Genomic DNA, 20722 nt, shown 5'->3' on the forward strand with positions numbered 1-20722 from the left:
TGGTCCTTTAATTTTTAGGACCATAAGAGGAAAACTGAAAAAATGTGAAAAAGAATATCTGACCTTGAACATCTACAACCGAGCAAAAAAAAAAAAAAAAATCTTTGATGCGTCACACATTCTGCAGTGCAAACTGATCATACACTCCTGCTAAATCCTTTGTTAGTCATTGGAAGCCAGTTGGGAAGGTCATATTCCTCCCTGAAATGTGGTACATTGTTGAAATCTTTAACGTCAGAGTTACAGGATGATCTCAGGAGCTCCATTCATATTTTTATGTAGTGTCAAATCCTTGGACTGTATGTTTTAGAAGTATACAGGAATTTACTAGAACCTAGAGTGTACTGTTTGTTGGTCCTAATGCTGGTCTCTCTGAGCAAATGATGCCTTTTTGGTGTCCCTTATTTAAATAGTGCAGCATTTAACTGACTGACTGAAGCTGTCCTGCACGAAGGTTTCACACACACTAAATGTTCTTCTTGTTCTTTCTTTGATTCTTTCGAAGATTACTCACATGGGAAATTTGCCATTTAAAAAATAAAAAAAATAAATCTTACTTACTTCCAGTTCGTCGTAGTCTACGTTCAGCTGTCCGTCTTCAGCTTGTACTCTCTATCTCTCTCTATCCAGTATTTCAAAGGTGACACCCCTTTTTGTTCGGTGATAAAATTTTGGAGTGCATAGAAACCCATACATGGCTGAAATGTAGTTGGTAAAAACCCATATTACCGCAGTGGTAAAGGGTGGAGGTTCATCTTACCCATCCCTATGAAAGCGATCACTTTGCAGCTGGCACTGGAAATACATTATGACTGTTCATTTAATCTGTTATCGGACACATCCAGTCAACGGTCTTCGACCATCACAGTTGACAATATAAAAAACACCAGCAGCATCATATATTTATATTATCATAGATCAAGATTCACATTCTGTCGGATTTAAGTAAAACCAACAGCGTTGGTGATGGACATTACTGTACTTGATTGCTCATGGTTGAGACTTTGATTTGTACATCCACAATAACCATGTACAGTCATTTCCCACATGCAAGAGTCAAAGCATCTAACCAAAAGTTTTTGACTGACAGCTTCACAAGGTCTCTAGTAACATGATCACTCTAATGTGGACTTTATTGGTCAGTAAACATTAACATGAGACATTTTATTTGGTAAAATAATCTGTGGTTGATATGAATGAATTGGCTGTCCCAATTAGCCTCCAAAAGTATCAGCGGAAATTCTCACAGCGTGCTTGTGGTATTTAGTAAGTCACATTGGACCTGTGGTGGCATTATAAAAAGATGGTTGCTCACGATGGTGGTGGTGCTGGTGGTGTGTTGTACTCAGTGTACTGGGCAAGTTTTCGGGTTCACATTGTCAGAGGTTAAACAAGCATGACTTGTTCAGACAGTTTGAACAGTCACCCCGACCTCATAAAAGAGACTGGGACATAGCTGCAAGAAAGGCGTGATGACACGAGTGGAGGATAAACACAAATATCACCCCTGACCTGACGGAGGAAATGAAGTAAGTCTTACATAAAGCAAGTACATTAACAACTGTGCTAAAGAGACTGTCCTCCCCTAACAAATGACCCTGTAGGTCGCAAGCGACAGGAGATGGCTGTTTGTTTCCAATTTGAAACCAATAGTCATCATTGTTTTGACCGTGGCATGACCGTTATACAACCTTGAGTGTGTTTATTGTTGTAACCATGACGACGAAGGCCCTGTAACCTTGCTGAAGAACTTTTTTTTTTTTAAGCCAAACCTCGCTCTCTCCCTAAACCTATCCAAGTTGTTTTTGTGCCTAAACCTAACCAAACCATGACCATTCCAAATGCTTAACTGCATGTTTATATTGTAAACATGACAACAAAGGTCTTTTTCATGAGACACTCCTATTGGTCACCTGAGAAGGAAGGGACAAAGAATCTATATGTTGGTTCTGGTTTCAGGACTTGTCGGTCCTAAATATTAGCAGAAAAAAAAACTGCTGCATTACTTTAATCGGTGAATTGAATATCAGTAGGCATCCTGTGTGTGTTCAGTGAGAAGCATGGACTTGACCATGGCCATATAACATAGTATATAATGTATATGTATGTATGAGTCTTTCTTTCTAAACATAGTTGTCTTGCCTAACCCCCTGCCTTTAATGGTTTGACTTGACTATGGCTTTGACTAAGTATAAAAAGGACCAGTTTAACATTTGCTACCAAGGATCCTCTTATAGACAATTTACTGGGCAGCTCAGGTGGATATATATGGAAAAGCAATGCTTAATGTAGTACTGCGCTGTGGTGTCATGGGCTCAGATATTGGAGCCGTGTGCTGCTGGAAACACATGCCTGAAACATCTGTTGCTTTAGCGACGGCTACCGAGTTTGTCTCTGTCAGTGAGGAATATTTGCAAAGTAAATCATAAAAGCGAATTCAGTGACAAAACAAGTCAAAAAACTGCATTACACAGATGTCACATTTTTGATTTATTGTGGTTTTTAAGAGCTTGAACATTTGACATGTCTTTGTACTATAGTTTGCCACTTCATTTCTACTGAATAGTTATTATTTCTGATGACAGGGTAACAATTGTAAGTCACTTGCTTTTCAAATAAATAAATTAAATAAGTTAGTATTTAGACCATTTTTAGATGATTTTACCAACATTTTGCAAAACAATATTGCACTCTTTGCAGTGCAGTCTTTGCAGTAAACTAAAACATACTACTTTTCACAATATCTCCATAAGAGGAAAAGTTGCATAAAACCTTCATGCCATTTTAATCTGTGGAGAAAAAGCAGAAAGAAAAATAATCAGAATAAATATCATGACATGCATCTCTGAAAAATAAGAGAATCAGCTCTTAATACTCTTAAGTGAAACCTTACCTCTAACAATAAGTTTAGTGGAACACTCTGCCTTGCCGAAAGAGTTGACTGCAACCACCTTATATTCACCACTGTCCTTTGGTCGGACTCTGAGGATGTACATGGAGCACACACCAAATGAGTTGGTGATGTAGTAGTTGTTGTCTGAGTTGATGCAGATGTCATTCAGGTACCAGGATACAGTGGGTGTGGGGCATCCTCGGACAGCACACGTCATGAAGAGTTGGTAACCTTTAGGTGGAGTGTGGACCTTCAGAGGGACCAAGATGGATGGCGGCCTCTCAAGGCAGAGCTCCCTTGAATTTACTCCATTTGAAGTTATTTGAACTTAAACGGGGGAAAAAACAAAGAATTAAAATTTAGTTTTTAGGTTACATGGCAATCATATCAACCGGGATCCAAAAATATTTAGGATATTAATTTGTACTACTAAGAAAGAACTTGGAACCTGTCACCATCTTGTGCACTATGGTTTACTTTACTGCAATTGCATGATCAAACATAACTGAAGAAGGCCTGTACAGTAACCCACCTCTATTGCTGTTTGCACCCCATGTAGGTGACTGAGATGGCTCTGAGAGGCCCACATCATTTTTGGCAAAGACCCGGAAGTGATACTCTATCCCTGGAAGGATGTTGATGGCTGTGTATGTGTTAGTGAAGAGGCGGTCTGCTACAGTCTTCCACATTCTGTTGTTGGAGTCGTGTTGAGACACCACATAGTACAGGCGGTCGTCGAGCTCCTGATCTGGAGAGGGGGCCCATGATAGCACCACTTTGCCATGGACTGTTTGCTCCAACTCCACTGGCCCCGGAGTCTTGGGTTCATCTAGCAACAAGTACGATAAGATGCAGATTATGTGACTGACAGAGTAAAAAAGTCAGTTGCTAAACCTTTGTGCAGTTTTCATTAGTTTCTTTGTAATTTGGCTACAGTGAAAGCTTATATAATCTTATCGTGCTCAAGAGGCATTTAACTCCTGTGTGGGTTTTTGTCAGGACTGCATTTGAATTTAGCAGCTGTAATAAGTTAATCACATCCTATTACCGTGTATCACATAGTGAGAATTATGTTTCTCATTCCAGCTACAAGTGTTCAGTGTTAATTAGGGTTTGACACTGGTTTGCCAATACATTTGTCTCTTATTGGCATTTAATTGACAAAATAATACCCAGATACTCCTGTCCATAGTTGATATGACAGATGTTCCCTTTCCAGAGAAACACAATTAAGGTAATTAAATTAGTTCCCCATTTTTAACTACTGAATTCCTCTTTTAAAGAAGTCAGGACTGTGAACATTACATACAGTTAATATTAGAACAAAATAACTGCAACCAGCAATTTCAAAAAATGTCACTACTGTTTTTACAACTTTTTTCACTAATCACAGTGTACTCTCTCTTACTTGTCCTTACCTGTGACTCTAACCTCAATGTCGAATGAAGCCTCACCCACAGAGTTTTTGGCTATGATAGTGTAGATGGCTGAATCTGACCGCTTTGATGAGGGAATAACAAGCTGTGACATTCCCTCCGTATTGATGATATTTATCCACGGAGATATCGGCTCATCATCCTTCAGCCAAGTGATCTGAGGTGGAGGTTCAGCCTGGACATATCAATGTCACATAGGTGAGATAAAGTGTCAGGCATATGCAGTCATGTCACATGCTGTGGTAAACTCAGGACCCAAGAATGTGACAATGCTGATGCAGAATTGATTGACAAGATAGATTTAAGATTTATACGAAGGAAGAAGGACTTGTGCTTTGCATGTATGCAAACCACATTTTCGGTCTACTCGTACCTCATAGCAAATTTTGACACGAGCAGAATTTCCTGCTCTGACAACAATGAAGTCCTCTGGGTCTTTGAAACAAGGTCTCACTGGATGGAAAACACACAAAACATAAAATGCAGACGGGAAACAAACACTGTGTGGGATAACAACAATGTTAAATCATTAATGTGCACAGCAAAAGGGCTTAACACTTACTGTTGGGATTCTTTGCACACACCATTGCGGATGGAGGGCTTGGATCTCCAGATCCTGACTCGTTGATTGCTGAAACCCTGAACTCGTACTCTGCTCCCTCAGTGACATCTTTAACTGCATAGTTCACATCTAGAAATAAGAAGAATGACACAGCAAGGAAAAAAAGGTCATGAAAAAGAAGCAACGTTTCCTGTAATCAACATATAATAGTATGCTTTTGTTTCTGACAAACCTTGAATAGGTTCATTAACTGCATTTAGAGCAATCCACTGATTTGTGTCCTTCTTTCGTTTCTCCACTTGATAGCCAATGATTGGTACTCCTCTGTCGTCCTCTGGAGGCGTCCAGGTCAAATTGATGCAGGTCTTAGAGGCACTCACCACTTTGGGGGCACCAGGTGGACCGGAGAGTACTAAGGAATGACAAGTAGCCTAATTAATCAAGTAAGCTCATTATTAATAATTAAGAAGTAATTAAAGACGTGGAATGAATGAAGTACATCTGCATGTTATTACTGCAGGATATTGCAAACAATTCCTCTTGGAGACAGAGCAACTATTATACCAATGATAAAAAAAAAGTGGGCTTTCTACAGCAACTAAATAATGTTGGTGATAAACAATTTGAAGCAATCACAAAACCTATCCAAAGGCATTTTCATTTATTACAACCTGAGGGAGATTAACATGGGATTTGCTGAGGAATGCTAAATGAGACTTCTTTTTTCTATGCTCACTCATTATTCCAGCCATAATGCTATCAGCTGTCTCCAGGGCGTCGCTGAGGCCCTCAGGGTTTTCTGCATAGATGCGGTAGTTGTATTTCTTTCCATGAGTCACATTCCTGTCTCTGAAGGAGGTCCTGTCAGCTGAGACGTCCCCAAGTTTTGTCCACAGACTGTGTCCTGCCTGCTGTCGTTCTATGATATAGTTGGTGACAGCCGAGCCACCGTCGTCTTTGGGAGGGTTCCATTTAATCTCGATTATAGATGAGGTGGTTTCAACAGTCTCCACTGGACCCTCCGGTGGACCTGGACGATCTGTTAGAAACAACATGGTGTTAAATTTTAAATGTAGTAACACAAAAATGATGCTTAGTAAGGTGTAAGTCTCACAGTATTTCTAACTTTTTCTCGTAAGATTGCTCTATTTTGTACCAAGCACAATAAGCTGAGATGTGGCCTCCACAGCCCCAAATGGGTTTTTGAGTTGGATCTTTATTTCCCCTGTGTCTGTCCGCAGGCAGTCTCTGAGCAGCAGCCGGCTGTGATTGGGCTCCCTCACGATCTTAACGCCTCCTCCGTCTTTGATCTCAGTGCCATCCTTAAACCAACTGACCACCAAAGATTCCTGAGGCGCAAAGGGCATCTTGAAAGCAGCATTCTGTCCCACTCTTACTATCACAGGTTTGGAGAATTTGTGAAGGTCGTCCGGGTCAAATTCAGGTACATCTATCAAGCACAAAGTATAATTCAGTTCAATGCACTGGAACAGCTGTGTCATTTCATACAAGTTCAGCAATAAGAGGAAGCCGATTATACCTCCAACAGTGACCTTTCCTTGTGTGCTGTGTTCCCCTGATACAAAACGATAAAGTCCAGAGTCGTCATCTCTGCAGCTTTTAATGGTCAGTTTGTGAGAAGTTCCATCTTTGGTTATGGTGACCCCAGAACCTGAGTTTACCTGTCAGTGCCGTTTCACAGACACAAGACTGTTTATTAATTTGCTGGAAGTTGAAAATGTTGGTCATCTAGTGGTTTGCTTTACCATTACTATAAATGAAAGTGTGAGATAAATCTGCAAAAGGTAAGATGCACATTTAAGTATAGTTATTAATGGACTTTACCTGCTCTCCATCTTTGAACCAGGTGCCATCACAGTCTACGTTCATCTTCACAGTTAATTCAGCCGGCTTTCCACGAAGAGCATAAATATCGGAGAGTCCACAGGTAATTCCAGGCTCTGTGCAACATAGAACAAATTTACTCCCTACTTCGCATATCCATGGCATGCTGGTTTTAGTTTAGTACTACTGTATGTATATATTGACAAAAAGTACACAATGATAAATCACCAACACAAATGCTTCTAATTTCTACTCATTGATATGCTTGTTGAGATAAAGTAGTTAAATGGTTCATCAATGTCAATGTCATTTTTGTATTTTGCATAAATGAAAAGGTTAATGATGCTGTCTGCTTTGAAAGGTTAGTGATAGAATTTCCAAACCTTTCATGGCATTGTGCAGTGAGGAAATAGTCAAAAAAGTAAGGAATTGAGATTATAACCATAACTTATACTGCAATAAGATGCTGTATGTTTTCTAATCATGTTAATCTGCATAATACAATAACTAATACAATGCATGGCTTACATATTAGATTGGCGTTGCCTGGTTAGAAAGTTTATATTGAACACAAGTAATAGCGCAAAGCAAGTTAATAACATCAAAAGCAAGCACAGTTACAAGCAGCAAACATAAAGCTTTGCAAACTTGGTTAACAGAAACCCGGTGGACTCACAACAGTCTCGGTGAAACTATGAACACATTTGTTCAGTGTGGGCCTTTGGTCCAAGTGGAATATTAAGATAGGATATTAAAAATATGTTTCAACATGCTGGTTATACAGGAAATTTCAGTGGTATATTTCACACCTTCCCATGTTTCTATTGGTATTAGACTTGAAGAGAAACTATGGTGAATTTACAGGATTAAGATGTTATGAGAACACAATCATTTCTTTAGATTCTGAAAAGGAAAATGAAAATACGGCATTTTGTTAATTTAACAAATAACTCTTTTGTGTTACCAAAGCAAATAAAAAAGTTATTTTATTAGTCTTTTGTTAATCTTCTAATATCTGTGTTACTGTTGTACTCTTTCAGTATGAAATATCTGGCATACCACCTCCTGAGTCTGCATGTGGTTGATCAAGCCTTTCACCGCCACTGGCTTCCTCAGCTGAGAGGATAACAGCAATAACAACAGTAAGTCAATTTAACTTGATTTAGTAAATTGCTGCCTTAATTTTGTGTACTCCACTGTTGTCTTTCTTACCACTTCCCAAATCTCCAGCTGCTGTTGATGTTTTGTCTGAGTGACCTATCAGCGATCACAGGCAGCATGAAAACATTTTAGAATTAAATCTGATTATCTCTGATTATGGATGAATTAAATGACGTGACACTGGTTTTAATAAAGGGTCCTTCCAGTCTTTTTGCATGTTTTAGTGCAGTTTCTACAAATCATGTACATAAAATTACCTCTGACCATTTTCCAAAGTATGCCAGTGTGTCATAAGTTTCTGAATGTGCTTTTACAGCTGTGTTGTCTAAGGACAGAGAGTGTTTGAGGCAAATTTGTGATCTGTTTGTGATCCATCTATAGATTAGGTTTGTTATTGATAACTGTCCCAACTAGTTTGCGCCTACATTGAAACTACAGTGATAATAGCAATAACAATGAGAACAGACACAACTGATATGGATCACATCTCTCAACTCTCTGTAAGATGATCTGCATATGACCGTGAAATGAATCAGTGGCTGTTTATTGATCGTGAAAAATCCTAAAAACTTAAGCACGCTTTGAAAAATAGTCTCATGAGATTTGCGTGAAAATGGGCCAAAACATGAGAAAGCACTGGTATGGTTTCTAAAGCAGAAATCTCTTCACAATTACCAGTTGATACATCTCAATAAGTAAATATGATATAAGCTTTAAAAAGTAAGTTATGGATTGGTGAAAATAATCAGTATTTATTAATTCCCTTGTTGCAATATTCAACTAATTTTGGCCATGTTTCATAATAAGATATCATGGACCAAAACACAAAACTGACATTTAGTCAGTAAGCAAGATGCAGGCCACAGTACATGGCTGTGTAGTAGCAAGCCAGCCTGTCTGTCTAGCTGCGCTAAGAATATTGTAAAGTAAATCTTGGCACAGTACCATGACAGAATATCTGACCTTAAATAGGCAGCCAATCACATAGCTGAGCTGACAACACGGCACAACATAAAATAGAATGAAAACGTTACAGTGACCTCAGCAACAATTTAAACAACATTTAATGCACAGGCTTTTATCGCAGTGAAGCCTATCAGGATAAACAAACTGACAACTGAAGCCATCATATGTCAAATTACTGTCATATTCGACTTTGAATGCATGCAGACGTTACCAGAACCAGTCAGATTTCTTACCCGTGCTTACTGCCGTCACAATCGGTGGAGGAGAAGCCACTGCTGGTGAAAATGTGAAATCCAAAGATAAAAGCATAGAATGGAACAAGCAAATGTTTGTCATTTTGGTTTAAAAAAATGATATAGCTTCTGATTCAATTTCTGTCGGTCTACTAATTGTTTGATTAGTAATTACTGACTTTTCCCTAAACCACTGCGGTTTATTGAATTGTGCAGACATAATGAAATCCAACAGTGTTGTGGCTGCCTATGGCACAAGTTTGTAAAGTAAAAAAAATTATGATTAATCATGAAACAGAACAAGATAAAAAATAAATCATTAAATAAGTAACCACATAAATACTTAAATATTCATGTCAGAAAATACAGTTTTTATTATCACATTAGTATCAATGGACCACTGTCTTAACTAAAAGTTTAGTTATAATGACTTGCCAATGTGGCTTTGTTGTACAGCTGGTGTCCTTACTTTCAGGGTCTTTTGGTGCCTTAGGTACAGGAGCTTGAGGTGGAGGTGCAGCCGCTGCAGCTTGTTTGGCAGCTATAATCTGTTCTTTCCTTTCTTCTCTTTCCTTCTCTAATTTAGCTTGTTGCTCTTGGGCAATCTTCTGCAAATCCACTCCAGACCCTCCTGCCCTTGTTGTTTTCCTCACTGATTTTTTGCCCTTTTGAGCATCTTTGTCAGCTTATGTGGAAAAAAATGGGAGATTTGCAGTGAGTGTGCACTTATACGTACCATATTATGACATAAAAAGCAATAAGTGGTTACCTTACCTTCAACAACAAGCCATGCATTGCAAGATTTGATTCCCGCACAGGCAGAATAAATTCCTTTGTCTACCACCATGCAGTCTTTGACCACCAGCCTGTGAATGAGCTTGTCCTCTGAAACCTCAATATCGTATTTATCCCCTTGTTCCAGAGGAACATTCTTGCCAAACCACAAAATTTTGGAGAAGGGATTTGATAGGACACACTCAAACACAGCATCTTCCCTCTCCTTTGCTGTCACTTCCTGAATTTTCACCAAGAAATCCACCATGGGGACTGAAAAATAACAAGAGATTATCTTTATATTAAAATTGTTTGTTACATCTGCATGAATGATGATCATTAAAACAGTTTTTTTTTAATGAGGGCTTTTGTGTCTTACACATCAAAAACATTGTCCTTCCTTTGCTTTAATTAAGGCTACTAATTTGCCATGTCTGCAAGTGTAAAACTTACTTTTAAAATCGGTAGAAAACATATTCACATCCTCCACATCCAACTGGTACAGTCCAGCATCTTCTGGCATAAGGTCCCTCATACTGAAAACATACTTTTTCCCTACTTGTCTAAGGCTGTGCTTCATCTTATCTCCCAACTCCTTTGTATATGGAATCATTTCACCATCCTGCAGGGGAAAGACACAATGTAATTTACTTCTGGGATGGCTGAAATTGAGGATGACTCCTTCTGATTTCTTTGGGGCGACTGCCTAACCTGTTATTCAGTACTATGTTGAAGGGCTTCTAGCTGCTAGAGTTATAATTTAGTTTCCACACTAACCTTGTATAGGAAGATCGAGCTGCTTTGGTCAAGAAGGTCCATGTCAATCTCAAAGGATGCAGTACCATCTGCATTGACCTGAATAGGTCTCAGGTTAGACAGGGTTTTGACGAACTGGGACAAAAACAGAATGAGAAATAAGTATCGAGTAGAAAGCAAATGGACGTTATTTCAAGTTAGTGGCTGCAGAAATTACCTTCTGGTATTATCCAAGCATCTGTAGCCAACATCAAGTCTCATAATCAGAAAAAAGCAAAGAAATCTAAATGTAAATATCACAAATCACACACCTGAGCTTGTTCTTCCTCCCTTTCCTTCTTCATTTCATTCAGTTTCTTGAGCATCCAGCGAAAGTCAGTTACTCCAAACTCTGCACAGATTCTCTCATAGTCTTTCTTATCAGCGCTAAGTAAGAGCTCCCAAAATTTAGGATCAATCTCTCCCTCTTTTTTCTCAGATTGCTCAGATTTGGGTCGGACCTTACTACAAATTAAAATAGGGTTAATCAGTTACAGCAGTTCATCTGTAGAAGACACTGTCAATATAGTAACTCAAACTCACCTTTTCCTTTTTAGTACGGTCTTAAAGTTCCCATCAGTGGCTTCTGCTGCTTGTTGCTGGGCTTTATTCTTTTTGTAACCAACTGACAACAGAAAAGAGGGTATTTAACTTATAATACAATCATGTAATTAAACAACATACAGACTGCTGAGTGATAAGTACTGAAATTAGTGTACTACACTCAAGTAAATGTAGTGGAGAAGTATCAAATGTGTATACAAGTATACTCAATATGAAGTAGATTCAGGAAAATACTTGAATATACATGCTGTCTAGGATTAAATTGCTTTCTATAATAATTTTTAAGTCAATTTGTTGTCTGCATAGCAAGCAAGCAGCCCTTACCTTCAATAACATTCAGAACAACTGTGACCACGGCTTGTCCGTATTCATTTGTGGCAAAGCATTTATAGGTATCTGCTTGATCTGGCATAACATTTGGCATCTGAAAGATATAAGACATGCTAAATAAAACAGATCCAGTGGGTGAAATAGTAGGCTTTGTCAGTAAGTTTTATACTACATAGCAGTGGTTCTCAACGTTTTTTGTCTTATGTACCTTATGCACCAAGTTGAATTGATCGTAATTCAGTTATTTAACACTATTGATTCTATAGAGGTGGATATGGGTAGTGTTAAGCTTGACCTGTTTTTTTTTCTGGATTTCAGTAGGTTTGGTTCACTTTGCATTTGTACTACAACCACATGGAGTGGAGGAAATTGGATTTTTCAACTATTTATCTATTACTACTGGGAATAAATTTAAACTTCTTCTCGCTTGCTAACTAGTTTTTACCAAGGTACAATTTTTTTTTTTCCAAAGTAGCTGAGCTACTTCACAATCTTTCCCTGTGCCCCCTGGCAACCACTGATGTACTCACTATGGTACAAGTACCCCGTGGTTGGGAATCACTGCTATATGGTATCCGCTGAACTATAATAGAAATAGATACGCATCCCAGTTTGATTAAAACACTGTAGACCAGTTACAGTCTCTGCACACTTGATAGATAGGTTCCTTTGGCCTCCTGATGTGTAACCGCATGTCTTTTATTTTACATTTTTAATCAGACAGCAGACAGCAGTGAGTTGACAGGATATGGGGGTAGATGTGTCTGTCCTAGCAAACTTATTCCTCAGAAGACTGAATGACCTTGACGTTTTCAAATCGTTTCTTCCTCTGTTGTCCCTCTCCTCCTCTTTCTGTATATGTAGTTTCCTCTGTGCTATTTCTGTAGCCCCTCTACATCAGCATGTTGCTGTACAGTATCACTGCAATTTGATAGCCTGTATCACTTGCCTCAAATGTATGCTCATTGGAATTGGGATCGTATTTGGTCTGGTATCTTGATGTGTCTGACACATCTCCATTATTTCTGCTCCATGTTACAGTTGGCTTTGGGTCTCCAGTGACGATGGCTTTAAAAAAAGCAAATTTTCCTGTAAAAAATAAATAAAGAAATACATAAATACATAAAAATCACTTCATTTTGTTGTCCTTTTAAAAACACAGGAACAGGAAGCAGATGCTGATAATAACAACATAGATTTTTTTTTTCTTTTTGGTACTCTTATCACTCATCTTGATTTTAAATCAGTCAGAGTGTGTTTAAATTCATCTGACTGACACAGGAGTCTTGGTGTTGAAAGGCAGGGCTCTGCTCCCGCTGGCCTTGCTCAAAATTCATGGATCTAATCCATTATGCAGAATCATGTAAATTAAATCTTGGAATATTTTGTGATATTAATGTTTAAAATGATGCTTTTGCTCTCAGTCCTACCCTCTTGGATGGTCAAAGCAATTGGCTTGCGAGTGAAGTCTGGGTGGCTCTTTCCCTCCGGCAGCATCTCAATAAACTGTGTAATCATCACCCCGGGGACCTTAGATTTTTTCTTGATCCCCACTGTCAGCATTGGAAAATGAAATGTCAGTGACAATACATTTGACACTTTAAATAGAAAATAATGAAAAACATGACCATGATCACATCCAGCCTTCAAAATCTGTTGTTTTGTAATCAGATCATCACTCCCATAAACCATGCTGAGACTCATTCTAATACATGACATATTAGAATGTTTCATATTTAGTTTATCATCATTGGGATCTATACAACACACATGTGGCTCTGGTGTAGACGGCGCTCTTCTGAATACATTTACACTTTAATAACATTTGTCATTTTTTCCTCCGGAATTCATGCCTGAAATTCAGCCTGAGAACAGATATGTAGTGATGCACCTACATATCCACGCACAAAACATGTGTACGCTCATACGGTACATTAATAAATCCATTGCATATCAGTTCTTCATGCCTGTGTGAGCAGTAGGGAGAAAAAGACATTGGCCTCTCTATTGTCCCCTAAGCCTACCTTCTTTACCACTGCAATTCTCTGCATCAGGACCTGATAAGGCATATGTTAAAGAGCACATACAGCATGTCATCATGGTGTTAGCACTGGATTATGGATTAGACTGAAATAACTAAATGGAGGGCCGTAAAATAAGATACTATAGAAGCATTTGGTGTACCGAAGGGCTGCATAGTTATATTTGGCAGACGAGGCTAAATCACATCAACGCAGGTTAAACAGTGTGATACTTTTAGCATTTTTTAAAAACATTTTTCTTGTTTGCCCATGTCAGGTTGCAGCAATATACAGTGATGTGTACTGTAACATATCAATGCACAAAGTTACATATGCATTTGGAAAATATCTGATTCTAATGCTCATTTTCAGGTGCACACAAGTGTTAGGCCTATGAAGTTCCTCCCCTGTTCAGACTCTACAGTGTTGTGATCAGTCTATAATGTATGTCGACCTCCTTCATGAGCTCATGTTGGCCTTGAATACACCGTGTATCCATGCTGTTGTGCAGTGTAAATATGGTTGCTGATGAACATATAGCAGCCTTGAACTTTCTGAATGCAGTAAGTCTAATTTGAATAGTATTACAGTTAAAGGCTGAAGGCATACTATAAGCTGACCTCTTTGTGAGTAAGATGGAGCCTTGATAACAACAAGTAATCAACCATTTGATACTTCAAACAGACATAGAAATCCACAAATATTTCAAACAGCCAATAGATACGTTCATAATTTCCTTTAGATTTATTCATTAGTAGTTCTCCTTGCCAGCCTCATTCTATCATGTCTGTTAGACTCTGACCTGGAAAAATGTAATCTTATTACAGTGCCAGAGTCTGAAGAAGATCAAATATTTACTGAAGATACCTCTGTATTAAATTTAGAAATATTATGCATTTGCCTAATAATAGCTTTCCTAACCATCAAGACAGCTGCATCATAAGGTCCTAAATTCAGCTGGTGATTAAGAAGGGTACTACAAATAATGACACGTTGACAGTTATTATTGCTATAATATTGATTGATAATATTATATTATGGTATTATGGAGAGAAGTATGTTAAATACAAGCTTCCTTTTAGATTTGGGGAAGTTTCCACTTCAGCTTTCTCTCCTCGTTCAGATTACAGGTTACAGGTTGCTAATGGATCTTCAGAGTTGGGAACCAAAGAACAAAAATAAACATCACACTCTAGCTTGATATTGGATGTGCTTCTTTAATGCTTCTGGTTGAAAAAAGATCACTCTTTAATGCTCACCCTGGCCAGTGGCTGTCCCATCCATCGCTTTTGATCTTCTAAACATCGTGCGTCCTTTGATTCCTGGATGGACTTAGCAAGATTTTCCCAACTGCAACAGATGATGGAGGGGATTAAAGTACAGTAATTACCGTTCTACTGATCTCTTCAAATAGCAGGAAAGATTTGCTTCCTGTTCTTTAGGATACAATTAATAATTCACTAGTAACTTTCATGTGTCATTTTGTAGAAAAGATTGTATTTGTTTAAGGATTCAGTTTATGCAGAAGCCCTGCCTGGGAGCCTCAGCGGATGGTGTTGATGCCAAACAACTTTAGACAGGTCCTGTGAGGTGTGACTTGATTCAACCTTGGCAGATTGTTTATTGGATTATTTAAGTGCAGTTCTCGGCTGATGTGCAAATGCATTCCAGGATAGTAATTTTATGTTGAAAGATTGTGCAAAAGCAAATTTGCAGACCTCCATGAGTAAAGCAAGGATTCTTTAAATTTATATTAATTGTTGTGATATGGAAGATCACTAGTTCCCCAAGGGACTGACTGATTGAACATATTAATTAATTCAAAAGTAAGAAAGTTACAGCTTTGCCAAAAACAGGCACAAAAGTAAAACTTATTGTGATAGTTTCTAAAAGCAAATGTCTGACTGTCGAGTGTTTTTTGTTTGAAAGAAGGTCTGCCAAGCATTAGCTTTGGCCATGATTCAGCTGCACACTCTGAGTATACAGTAAAAGACACAAAACATGATCAACTGTGGCTGCTTGCCATGCAGCTGCTTGCTGTGGACTGAGGGTTATCACATTCGCTAAAATAAAATCCTCTTGGAATTAGAACTGGAGTGTAGAATTTCAACCTCATGATGTGATTTCTTACCAGGCTTAAACTATCATTATTTACGAGTTTTTGTTGTCTTTTTAAGCCGTAGCGTGCTGGCTTGATGTTCAAATGACTACATGCTTATCAAATTAACATTTTTTATGATCTGTCGGTTCCATTTTCAGCAGGGATCTCTACTTGTACATAGCAATCTTTCATTACCCACATGGTTACTAAATTCAGAATGACAAATGTCAGTTCACTGAAATAGACTGAACATTAATTGTAATGGATTCTGTGTTGCTGTGGCTTAAGGGGATTTGCAGAAATGTCACTATTTGTTTAGAAAGCCAACTACATGGTAGGCATGTATCAACTTAACATGACTGAGGTGCTTAACTGTAAGACCTGCAAAACAACATTTGCCTCTATCCAGTATCTGCTTGTTGCACTGTGATTTTAGGAGTTTTTAAAACAACTCCATGTAAGACAGAAATTTTAAAAATGAAAATTACATGAAACTGACTTCAAAATACTGTGAATAAATTGTCTTTAGTGTATAATGTATGATTTTATCTTGCCACTATTTAAGTTATGAAATTATTTGCTCTTACGGGAAAAATGTATTTACACTTAGAGCCTTGGTGACCTCTTTCCAGTACTCTGAATTCATCATCTTCAGCATAATCATGTAAATGTTTACGAAGATGACTTCTCAGTCAATAAACTAATGTTTTTTATGCTTCTCTTAAATTTGCATTTTCAAGTTTCTCAGCCTTTCATAGCCTCTTGTGTAACTCTCAAAATTTGGCACTGATGGTTAAAGGCACCCTGTGGAGTTAGTAGTACAAAGTTTTCTGTGTTGGTTTTGGGTTTCAGATGTTTCAAAAGTCTAAGAGAAATTGGCTTTGCAAATGTTTTTTGAGTAAGGAAATGCATCCTACACGTTTGTGTGGGATGCACACAAAGCATTTTGGTGAGTAACACTGAATGTAAACAGACACTTTGTTCACAAGAAAACTCCACAGGGCACCTTTAACAAGAAGTTGATCTTTGCTGAGTGAGGTTTGCTAACAGTTTGTCAAATGTTAGCTACTGTTAACATATTAGTGCAACCTAATTTGCCAAGAGCAACAAGCTATTTCTGAAATGCCATAACATGTAGTCAGTATAGCAAACCTCCCAAAACCAAGCAATAGAGAGGAAAACAGAGAAAAGAAATTAAAATTGGAATTAACTTATCTGCAGGAAATTGCTTGAAATCTCATCAAATTCCAAGTCCTTCTCTATAGCATGACCCAAGAATTAACATCTCAGTCACACTGTAGGTTTAGATGTTAGTTCTGTGGTAAATGTGACTGGAACACAATAGGTAGGTCCTTGCCTGGAGCTAGAATATATTTAGTGGCAACTACAAGAATTTCCTGTTATTTCCTGTACCATTTGTTGTCCTATGTCTTTGGTTAATAGCTTTAGATGCTCATATTCTGAAAATACTGACTATAGTCTGCACCACACAGAAACATTCTGTATATTTGTAACTGTAACTGTGATAGAAAATTGATTAAAACTCTGTAACTCTTTGCTCTGAAACATTTTCCCTTGTCACAAGACCAGTTAGAACTATAACTAATAGCCTTTCTACTCATCGCTGTGGGCTGTATATCTCTTTGAGCCCAAACTACTTGAGGTATCTTGAACATGCACAGTAGCAGTGATGCATGACTGGACTGTGCATTGTACATGTGCAGCAGATTTATGCACCTCTGATCTAATAGCACAGCAGGATATAAAAGCAGTATGGCCATTACCTTAAGCTGTGAATAGGCTAACAAGCAGACACGCACTCTCACTGACTGAGTGACCAGCTGAATGACCGACTGACCAGCTGACTAATTGACTTTATTGTCTATATTATAGCTCTATGCTGATGTTAGAAGGGCTATTAAGCTATTATAGCTTCCTGCCATGAGGTAAAAGCAGCCAGTGTTATAGAACTAAATCCTGAATCAAACTGTAGAGCCCTACTGTGCATCTTTCCAACTTACTTCCATAGACACATTAATGAAATAATTCTACCAGATTATTAGACCTGTTTTATAGAGATGTCAATCAAAATAGCTCAGTAAAGTGAAACTAATTGTAGGAACTGAATGTGGAAACATATATATTATAGTTGAATTTTCAGTGAGGATCAAATTGAGTTTCATAATATTACATTCATATTTGAGTCTATTGAAATTCATTTCCAAACTAATAAATCCAATTTCAAATTCAGTTTTTATTAACACATATATTTTTGCCTATAAAGGTCAGGTTTCAGTTTAGGAAAATATGATCTTTTTTTATATTAACCTTAATGAACATGAGTTTTTTTTATTAAGTTTTCTACAAAACTGTAGAAAAGTGGACGCATCGAACTTTGATTTCTCATATGTTTAACTACTCCCAACCTCTTTCATGTATAGTATTTGCACAACCTAGCACCATCCATATAGGCGCGTGATATTCTAGGGTGTCAATGGTCCACGGCTGTTGGAAGATGAGTGAAGTGGATTGTCATATGATAGGTCACATGCCACATAAAAGTGTGAACATCCCATCTCAAACATCTCAACATGCTTGTAAATCACTGTTGACATGACGAGTGAGCCTTAACGGCGGTAAAACCTGCTCAGTAGATCACCTTCTTCTGGTGTTCAGAAAAAGAAAATATATATGTATATATATATATATATAATATTACCCCTGAAGTATTGGTAAGTGGATTCAGTTTGCATCTTGCTTGATGTGTGAATCCAGAAAAAGTCAGTCTACAGTAAATCAGCCACAACATTAAAACCAGTAACTGTTTTTTTGTGGCTCTCTTTAGGCAACTCTTTAGGTTTAAGACTGCTTAAAACTTGTTCTGCATACTTGGCTTCTGACATGTTCCAACACTAACAGCCTCCTAGCTGTGAGAGCTGTGTTTTTTATGGGTTTCATGTGACCAGTGCTGAAATCCAGCACGGGACAGTATACTCAAGAGACTGAGAGCATCATAAAAATGATTAAAAGCAAGACACTACTAAGGGCATGTTCAGAAAGCATGTGGCCATCTACGGAGTTGACGATGCTGAGCATGTGCAATAGCTGAGAGTGGCAGCTTTGCTTAATTTGGGTTATTACCAAGCCCTCTTTTGCCTTAGTTGTTGTAGAGAGATTTTATGGCTTGCAATCTTGTCTTTTTTTCAGTTGTAGTAAAAAGTGGAGAAACAATTGAAAAGATGATGCAGGATCTGGGTAGTGAAGTGGTAAATATAAAGCTGACAGCTAAGAGTTTGAAAAAGGATGCTCCAAAAAAATAGATTTTTTTTTTTCAAAGCTGTTATATGAGTAAGAGAGACTAGCTCTGATGTCACCAAAAGACTATAGTCATCAGTGGTCCTTAAGTACCTTGATAATTATGAATATTAATTAAATATTTTGAGTTGCCAAATTGACAAGTGTGTGCATAAGCTCTGGTGAGCTCAGAAACTTTAGCTGTTGATTTGAACTACAATTGAAGTGCGTCTTTGGATTTTCTAAGCTATAAGGAATTACCCAGACAACTTTATGACTTATAATTTAAATTGAAATCACAAACTCAATACTTAACACTTACAAAACCTATTAAAAAAATACACATTTGTTGTGTAAGCATTAAAGCAGCAAAAGCAACTCAGTTGTGTTTATAGGCAAACACTTTCCACAGCTTGCCACATTAACTATGTTATCCTTGGACTACGTGTTAAGACTGAATTAGTTACAGGATTAGTTCAGTGTTAAAGGCTGTAGCTAACTCAATACGTAACACCTCCATCTAAGACTGGTGCTGCATGTAAGATGAATGATGAAGCTTACCTCAGTACTCCTGTGATCCTCTTGAGTGGTTCTGCTTCCCTGTCTGATATTTTGAGTGTTGCCTCCCTGGTCTACAAGCTATTAAATCCTTACAGGAATGCCAATGACTCTGCGACAAGCACCCACGTTGTCAGACATGGTGCCTGCCAAGAAAGGGGATTGCTTTTTTGTTTTTGGCATAAATCACAACCTCTAGCAAGGGGGAGGAGGGAAAGCCAAGGTTGGCTAGAAGCCTCACACTGGGATGACTGTGACCATGGATTCTTCTATGCAAGCTCATGAGCTTCTCTGGGAGATGTAGTCTAAATGAGATGTTCTTTCAGTCTCAAAAATGGAAAAATGGAATTACTTCATGTGTGAAATTTTATTTTTGAGTTCACTGTTCACAATATTTTCTCCTCATGATTGGTATCATGATCTTTTCACATTATCATTTACATCATTTCCAGATGACTTTCTCTCTCTGAATTTGGCAAACTTTAGCAGGAGAAATGTAGAAGCCAGGCATGGTTTTGTGTTTAACTTTTATGCGGACAGTTTTGTGTTAGGTCTTTGCTAGATTTGTCAGTGTCAGTTCTGTCAGTCAGTATTGTTGAACATGGATTGTGCAGCTGAAAGTAAGAACAGGTCTGAGCTTAGTGTTGACAGCCAAGTATGCTCGTGTTGTCACTCTCTTGAAATTACAAGCACAACAAAATTTCAATATAATGTTTGAATGCACTAATGACTCCTATTGACACCAACTAAAAGTACAGTGTGTTTTTCTGGTGTCTATAAGCAATCTTGAATAGCAACTGAAAACACAATACATGGTTAACAGTGGGAGCACAAAGTCCTTCAAGAACTGTATGAATGAATGCATTGTCATTTGGCCATGGACTTATCTCCAGAAATTAGGTCTTTTAATGTTACAAAATTTTTGGTCATCTTGGTATTAATGTACTTTTTAAAGGTAGTAGGAGTTTAAGTTTTTTAAACATGCTTCACATCAAAATACAAATATATCCAGGCATTTAGGCATCATGTGCTGAAATTGACAAAACCAAAATTGCATATTTAATATTCATTTAAACTTTACTATTTGCCTAACTTTGTCAATGAGTGAATTGTTTAAGAATCTCATCACATAGGGTTGTAAGTTAGTGAACCCTCTCCGCTAACAATAAAGCAGGAGAAAACAATTACT

At 37.9% G+C, this 20722-nt stretch overlaps 1 protein-coding gene across 1 annotated transcript; it reads right to left on the reverse strand.

The window, feature by feature from the left end:
* Nucleotides 1-2784: 2784 nt before the first annotated feature.
* On the reverse strand, nucleotides 2785-14885 carry LOC121179488 (immunoglobulin-like and fibronectin type III domain-containing protein 1). The gene is made up of 22 exons (XM_041034377.1): nucleotides 14840-14885; nucleotides 13584-13616; nucleotides 12990-13112; nucleotides 12509-12648; nucleotides 11554-11653; nucleotides 11209-11290; nucleotides 10938-11130; nucleotides 10648-10761; nucleotides 10324-10492; nucleotides 9871-10143; nucleotides 9566-9781; nucleotides 6737-6852; nucleotides 6432-6573; nucleotides 6048-6341; nucleotides 5628-5930; nucleotides 5124-5303; nucleotides 4892-5020; nucleotides 4703-4782; nucleotides 4312-4504; nucleotides 3426-3722; nucleotides 2894-3220; nucleotides 2785-2789 (listed from the first exon to the last, which is right to left on the reverse strand). The coding sequence occupies exons 1-22, from the start codon at nucleotides 14883-14885 to the stop codon at nucleotides 2785-2787; spliced, it is 3555 nt and encodes a 1184-aa protein (XP_040890311.1).
* Between the last annotated feature and the right edge of the window lie 5837 nt (nucleotides 14886-20722).

Source organism: Toxotes jaculatrix, chromosome 3, assembly GCF_017976425.1.
Source record: "Toxotes jaculatrix isolate fToxJac2 chromosome 3, fToxJac2.pri, whole genome shotgun sequence".
Lineage (NCBI taxonomy): Eukaryota > Metazoa > Chordata > Actinopteri > Toxotidae > Toxotes > Toxotes jaculatrix.

Bases quoted from the DNA above. Each gene is read 5' to 3' on its own strand.
- LOC121179488 (XM_041034377.1), bottom strand. From the start codon at position 14,885: ATGTTTAGAAGATCAAAAGCGATGGATGGGACAGCCACTGGCCAGG. The intron at 13,113-13,583 runs GTAGGCTTAGGG...CAATGCTGACAG, and splicing joins GAATTGCAGTGGTAAAGAAG to TGGGGATCAAGAAAAAATCT. The intron at 9,782-9,870 runs GTAAGGTAACCA...TTTCCACATAAG, and splicing joins TGCATGGCTTGTTGTTGAAG to CTGACAAAGATGCTCAAAAG.